The sequence below is a fragment of the Ranitomeya variabilis genome, chromosome 1 (assembly GCF_051348905.1).
Source record: "Ranitomeya variabilis isolate aRanVar5 chromosome 1, aRanVar5.hap1, whole genome shotgun sequence".
Classification (NCBI taxonomy): Eukaryota; Metazoa; Chordata; class Amphibia; order Anura; family Dendrobatidae; genus Ranitomeya; species Ranitomeya variabilis.
In genome coordinates this window covers 528,911,011-528,918,572 of record NC_135232.1, presented here as the reverse complement: position 1 = coordinate 528,918,572, position 7,562 = coordinate 528,911,011, and the positions used below count along the sequence as shown (strand labels likewise).

The 7,562-nt window shown below is 42.6% G+C and overlaps 1 protein-coding gene across 1 annotated transcript; it reads right to left on the bottom strand.

The window, feature by feature from the left end:
• Positions 1 to 761: 761 nt before the first annotated feature.
• On the bottom strand, positions 762 to 3,903 carry LOC143766607 (myeloblastin-like). Its single transcript, XM_077254414.1, has 5 exons — positions 3,760 to 3,903; positions 3,247 to 3,400; positions 2,175 to 2,316; positions 1,534 to 1,767; positions 762 to 1,041 (listed from the first exon to the last, which is right to left on the bottom strand). The coding sequence occupies exons 1-5, from the start codon at positions 3,839 to 3,841 to the stop codon at positions 892 to 894; spliced, it is 762 nt and encodes a 253-aa protein (XP_077110529.1). The 5' UTR covers positions 3,842 to 3,903; the 3' UTR covers positions 762 to 891.
• Between the last annotated feature and the right edge of the window lie 3,659 nt (positions 3,904 to 7,562).

Sequence of the window (7,562 nt, the reverse complement as noted above, 5' to 3'; positions counted from 1 at the left end):
TCTTTGTTTTTTTTATGTATATATCAATTGTTTGGAAGATGAAATCCTGCCGACAGATTTCCTTTAATACAGTTTGTCATGTAGAACAGAAAAAAACTTTGCCAAAAATATAAAAAACTACATTTACAGCACAAAAACCTTGCATTCTGATAGCTTCCGTTTATGTTAAAATGTCCCCAAATGGTTTTATAGTCTTTAAAGTGACAAAACACCAAGAATAATGTTACAGATAAAACATGCCAAATAACATGATTGCAGTCATTTTCTATGTGATGACGCACCTGCTTCCCATTATATCCTCTTACCTAGATTTGTTTATCTGATTGCATCATAGGTTTTCTCAGTGACCATGGGGTAACAGATTTGTAACAGATTTGATTGTTGTAGTAACAGACAATCATTTATACAGGGACTTATAAGAGAACAGAGCAGGCAGACTCCACTAGATTTGCCACTATTTTCACGCAAAATTTCTAACCACGTCTTGCATTTTTGATACAAGTTCGCACCAGTTATGGAAGCACAAGCCACATGTAGCAGTAACCTAAATTGACTAAAAGTGGGCTTCACCTAGGCACCACCCTTGAAACAACGATGGTAGGAATCATATTTTATTTGCTGGTCAGTAACCCATTTCTTTATAGAATGCATGTGGTCGAATGTGCACAAGACAAACCTTTAAGGAAATTAGACATTACTGTGTGAAATATTCACTTACAGATTGATAAAAGAAACAACAAAACAACAATGCAACAGAAACCTACAGTTTTATATCATGCATGTTTATTTCTCACGTTTCCATCACTTTGTAATTGAGCCAAATGGAAAGTAGTAAAAGGCAATGGTTTCATTTTCAATTTTGTATCAGGAAAAGAAGACTGCTCTGCAATGTCAGCTACTGATGGAACGATCAATGAAGTCTCGGAAAAGTGCAACCCTTGAGAAGAAATCAGGAGCTACGCCACTTCCACAACTCTGGATTATGAAAGAAGAAATTCCTTGAATCTCCCCATTGCATACGAGAGGTCCCCCAGAGTCTCCCTGGAAAACAAATGTTTTTATTGGGACCTATTTTATTTATATTCTTGCAACTTTAATTTCACTCATTGCAAACAAACTATGTTTAGTTCTGTATGAAGCAAGATTGAAAATACCCAGTTAATTATAGTCCTATTTTATTCACACCATAGCCTAAGGTTGTGCACCATGCTACCATCACTGCCTGTTTTTATAAAAAATAAAATTATACACACTGTATATAGCATCACTATTTTCTTATAAAATTCATGAGACTTTGTGTACCCCATTATAAGTTGTTGGGTGCCAGTGACATAACAGCCATTGTCTGACGGGAAGCTCTGCTCCAACTATAGTTATGACACCATATATTCAAAGCTATGAAATATATATATGTACCCTATAACTGCCTCCTAAGATTTTGATCACTAATGAACTTTGACTCACTGGTCGATTTTTAGAGGAGGGTCAATAGTCCGTATTCCACTTATCATCCACTTGTGTTGCATTACTTACAAAACATATGCCAGCCTGACGCATGAATACTCCAGTGCATATGTTGTTGGGACGACACAAATCACTGCCAGTCACTGTGACACTGAGCTCCTGAAGACGGTCTGGAATCCTTGCCTGCGTTCCCAGTCGCCCCCATCCTGAAGTAATACACTGGGTCCCAGCAGGAACTGTCTCATTGACTCGTGGTAGTTCAATCAAATTAACTCTTGAGTTCAGAGTTACTCTCCTATCAAGCTGCATCAACAAGACACAACCAGAAAACAATTTCATCAGTTAATATGTGGGAGAATTGTTAAGGTAAGGCCCTCACACACTTTAGACTATTATTGGCCAAAACCACTGACAACGAAGGGTTCGACCAACAGTCTAATGTGTATGAGAGCGTCAATCTTTTGATGGTTGGGGAATATGTAGATCACACATGTTCTATTTAGGACTACAGTTCATATTGTTCTTCCAGAGATAATACGGCAGCCAATATGTTAATCAGTGGCTTTCTCATAGAGAACATATAAGTGCTCATCTAAATGAAACCTCCTTTGTATGAAAATGTCAGCTCACTTGGGTGACAGTCATATAGTAGGAATGGCCAGCCTAAGCCTACTAAATGATGTCTCATGTGAACATTGCGGTCATCTCACCTGTAAAATAAGGATATCATTTTCAAGTGTCTGTGGGTTGAAACCGTTTTCGAAGACTCTAGAAATTCTAAATGTTTGTCTGGAGGCTTCGTTGCTACTTAGAGAATGAGCCCCCAATACCACAATCACTTCTCTTGGGTTTCTGAATGATAAAAGGGAAAAATACAATATGTATATACAGTAGATGGAATATAATTATATATATATATATATATATATTTGGCTATGGTTTGGCTATTGTGATAATTAGTTATGGTGACTTACACTCATCTATTAAAGGGAATCGATGAGCAGGTTTTTGCTACCTTATATGAGAGTGCCGTGATGTGGACAAAGAGACCCTGAATCCAATGATGTATCGCTTAGTTTACTGGGTGCAGTGTTTCTGACTCAATAAGTTTTTAGATTTAGCAATGCAGCAGAGCTGAGAAAGCTACTACCACCCACGCCAGGCTCTTTATGTACAAAGTCCATAGACAGTGAGCTGCTTATCACAGGAGGGGGCGGGTCAGACTGCCAGGCATGTGCTGCTGTGTCCAGCAATGATAAGCTCCTGGTGCTAAAACAATCATTGCAAATACACAACAGCACAGAGCTTGATAAGAGAGACATTCCTGAAATCTGTGTTTAACCCCTACAGCATGCTGTTTTCAGACAGATTCCCTTTATTGGTATGTAGTGGGAATGTGAGCTATGATGAGCACTAGAGCATGGAGAGCTGAGAGGAAGAAGCAATATGATCATTGACACAACAGCACAGAGCTTGATAAGAGAGGCATTCCTGGAATCTGCATTTAACCCCTACAGCATGCTGTTTTCAGACAGATTCCCTTTATTGGTATGCAGTGGGAATTTGAGCTATGATGAGCACTAAAGCATGGAGAGCTCAGAGGAAGAAGCAATATGATCACTGGATAGAAAGTTACTGCAGGACAAAGGATTGTTCTTAGCTAAAGAGGTCTCTTGTTCTCCAAATGAAACATTGAATCCCATAGGTATCTTGCCTGTACTACCCTGATCATAGCCCTTTGCATACGTACAGTAATAATTACCTTATAAACAAGATACTTACATGTCTGATAAGCAATGTGCAGCTGTCATTAAAAACTGCTGGGCAATGAGGGATCCTCCACAGAAGTGCTGACGTCTTAACTGAAGAGAGGCAATGTAAGGATGAGAGTTGGGAACAGCCTCTCTGCCCCCAACAATTTCAGTACGGAAAATTCCTGAACAAAACAAACATAAAAAAATATATAAAAAAATTGTGAAAATGTAAAAACTCTTGAAATTACATTGTTATAATCAGTCCTTCAAAGATAGATAATCCTTAGGTACTAAAGGTACTAAGAACTGTTAAAAAGTAATAATGAACAGTCTTTCTTCTACCCTTTTACATAATAAATTTCATGTGTTGTAGACCCATATTATTGCCATGTCAGCTCTTTCTCTAGTAAGCAGTGGTGTCTACTTTAGATACCATGCACAAACAATACAAAAAATGCATAGACTCTGATAGACTTGCAAATTTGTAAAGTCAATTACTTGTAAAAAAAAATGTAACCTGTTTTATGCATCTAGTACTCACCTCCATCTATCTGGCCTACCCAGAGTGCTACTAGAATGATGAGACGATGGTCCATGTTGCTGATGGAAATCAAGTTCATCATTCTTACAGGTTTTGCACCTTTATAATTGCCCGATAACGGTTCAGTTTACACAACTAACTGCTATTACTAAACTACATTGAGAAATCAGCAACTGTACAGGTCAAAGGAAATTAGGAATTAGAAACATGTGAAAACCAGTGTGACTGTGCAAAGTTGGCAACAGCTTTATAACACCCATAGTTGAGAAATAAGACAAATGTTTCTGTACATTGTGAAGAAAACTGTGTAAAATATATAACAATCATATAAATAAAATATTGCTATGCAGCTTCAACACTGAAACTATTCACTGTTCATGCGGGTGTATTCTACCATCTGATATTACACCCAGGTATAGAGAGCCCACTTGCACGATGGGCTGTAGGTACAGTTGCCTACTGAATTTTGGGAATAAATGAGTCACTCTGTAATCAGCAGTACCTGAAACAATACTAATTGGATGTCACATGATTTCAGTAATTTTAACCAAGCCTCCGACTTCTGAACTGTTTTCTCATATTGCATGAGTATTACACATAAATAAATAAATATAAATAAATAATAATAATAATAAATCAATGAAGTATCAATTTAGTTCTTCAATCCTAATTAAAATCCATAAAGACATCTCCATAGAGGGGACACATCACCCTCACATTAAACATATGGGATTAATTGTAACTGGGGAAGTGAGAAACTAAATAGATCTGGGGAAGTGAGAGAGAGCTGATACTTCAACCTTCATTGAAGTAGAACCTCCTGCAGTGACCAGGTGATTTAGAACACAAGATTTGCCCTGAGAACCAGGCACCAAGGCTAGGATTCCCATATTCAGAAGTGATAAAGTTCCTCTTTTCTAAGTACTGATCTCAGACATTCTGGAGCCAGTGGTTAGTGATGAATATTGGAAATGCAGTGATCTGATATTTAAGGGAGACACAGTTTTGACATGATAGAAAAGGGACGAACATAACGGTAAAACCGTGATAGAAAGCATGACCATGATATCTCCAGCCTGGGATCTCCAGCGCAAAGTTAGCATGAATGTTGGGGAGCCATAATGGAGCGCCCCCACTGCCGCAGGGCCGAGGGGTACCCGGTACCGGGCCTCTCTGTCTTGGTTCTGGGGTTGTCACAGTGGCTAGACCCGGTCCGTGACCCTGCTGAGGGGCGTCCAGTGAAAGTGGAGAGTGATGATGTTGTGGTGTGGTGCAGGTCACGGCGAATAACGAGGACACCAGGTTGCAGTCTCTTTACCTCTTTACTGAAGGCTTCAGGCTCCTCAATCCGGAGTACGGTTAACAAGTCTGTTTGAGACTGGCCAGTCCAATGGCACCTCCAGAGTTCCCTTTGCAGGTGGAAATCTGTCCCTACCTTCTAGCGCTTGTGTGTTGTAGTCCTTCCCTGCTTAGCACCACGGGATAGTCCTCACAACTGTTGTGTCTGTTTCTGAAGTTCCCTCACAACTGCTTTTGATGTTCTTCTTCGTCCCACAGATGATATGGCTAGTACGCACCCGTATGACGGGTAGGCCTGGAGGTCTTCCGGGACCCTAGAGTCGCCCCTCTCCAACTGTTGCCCCCTATGTCTGCTTAGGTGATTTGGGTGAGACAGCCCGCCTATAACTGACTGTCCTGCCATAGGTTTGAAGTAAGGCCTGGCGCTCAATACTTCCTCGGCGTTTCCGGCCAGTAGGATGTTGCCTCGTCTTACAGCACGACTCCTACTGGTGTTTCTCCTTGTTGCGTTGATCTCGTTTCTCACTCTTCACAATATACCTCGCTTCTTGTCCTTTCTTGGGGTACCGCCGCAATGAAGTGCAGGCGCGGTCCCGTAACGTTCTTTCTGTTCGCGAGGCCTCTGTCAGGATCCCACCCCTGACAGGGACCCCCCTGAATCTTCCCCTGCAACACCCTCTGCCACAGGATGTTGCCTGGTTCCAACCCAGTCAGCTTCTCACTCACTTCCTATCTAACCCCCAGTTTTACCAGATTGTGAGGAGTGGCCTAACACATAGCACCCTTAGCTCCCCCTGGAGGCCAGACTGTGAAGTGTATTGATGTCTGTGATACCTGGTCAGGTGAACTCCTTCAGTGCCATCAGACGTACCATAACCCCCTTAGTGGCGGAGCAACAGTACTGCAACGACCAGGACTCTGGGGCGCTGCAATAAGACCTAGCACATCCTACAATTAGATCCCATATGAGTTCACCAAGGGAAGGGATGTGGGCAGGGGCGGACACAGACAGCCTGGGGCTCCTGTGCAGGAAATGTGTCTGGGCCCCCCTCCTTTTAAGGTGACAAAGCTAAGGGACTGTGCTTTACATAAGTGAGAACTTTATACTAAGGGACTCTGTTAGACATAATAATCGATAATAACGTCTTCTTCCACTTCCCCCTTTTCTTAAATCGATTATAAATCCCCCACATGCCATTATTGCCCTTTCCCTCACCCCCATGATTGCCCTCTTCACCACCTCCATTATTACTTTCTCCCCCACAACCGCATATCATTGACCATTCCACCACCTCCATCATTGCCTCCTCCCTACCACCCCATCATTGTCCTTTCCACTGCCACCATTATTTCCTTCTCCCCACCACCTTATCATTACCCATTCCATCACCTCCATCATTTCCTTCTCCCCCACCACCCGTATCATTGCCCTCCCCATCACCACAATCATTGCCTTCGGCCCCATCACCCCATCATTGCCTTCTCTGTCAACCCAGTCATTGCCTTCTGCCCCATCACCCCCTTCATTGCCTTCTCCGCACACACACACCTTATCTCTGCGCATGGTATCCTGAAGCCACACCACTGCCGGCAGCTTCCTGTCTTGCACAGCCATGGCGCTGAATGATGAGGTCATTCAGGCGATGCTGTGTGACAGGTAGAGCAGGCAGGAAGCAGGTTGGATCCATTCCCTTGCTCCCTGCCTGCCGCACATGAGGGCAATGTGGCTAGGGGCACCACAGAGCATCGGGGCCAGATAAACTGGCCAGATTGCCATCATTATTAGTCGCCCTGCAGGTAGGGACAGTTTTAGGCAAAACTGGGGCCACAGGCAAAGTTTAAAATGGGGCCCAAAAAGCTAACATATTGCACATCACACAGAAGCATTTCGGTTGTATTTACATGCGCTGAATTCAGGTAGCTAAATGAGTGAGATCGACAATATTGAACTCGTTCAATGCTTTTTTCCCGGCCTCCTTCCACTGTTTGAGAAAGAATGATGGGAACAGAATGATCACTAATAATAGGGTATCATGTTATCAGCAGCACATCTACAGTTTACACCGGCAATGTGCTGCTGAGAACAATGATTTCTGTTTCGGCATAAACAATCCAATCACTCGATAAATATGCAGCATTTTGCTTGTTTAGCATTGTGGAGAAACGGGGTCAGTGGTTGCTCTCGTCCGCTGGCCCGGCTGTCTTTAGCAAGACTGCATGGACCACGGCTCATACCACTGAACGCCCGCTCTATCTCCCCGTGGGCCATACACTACACAGACAACACAGGGTTAAGGTAAAACAGTGTGGCAATACTTTATTGAACCACAACACACAATAGCAAACAGAACAATCCCACCATGGCTGGAATTGTTTGATTACATGGGCGCATATAAAATATCACTGCGTCTCCACATATTTCCAGTATGACATGATGTCAGAGCTCCCATGGTCACATGGGCGCATATAAGAGATCACTGCGTCTCCATGTATTTCCAGTATGA

Excerpts from the sequence above, each read along its gene's own strand:
- LOC143766607 (XM_077254414.1), bottom strand. The coding sequence starts at position 3,841 with ATGATGAACTTGATTTCCATCAGCAACATGGACCATCGTCTCATCATT. Across the intron at positions 2,317-3,246 it reads GCACATTGCTTATCAGACAT|AAACCCAAGAGAAGTGATTG; the intron begins GTAAGTATCTTG and ends TTTATCATTCAG. Across the intron at positions 1,768-2,174 it reads ATGATATCCTTATTTTACAG|CTTGATAGGAGAGTAACTCT; the intron begins GTGAGATGACCG and ends TTGTTGATGCAG.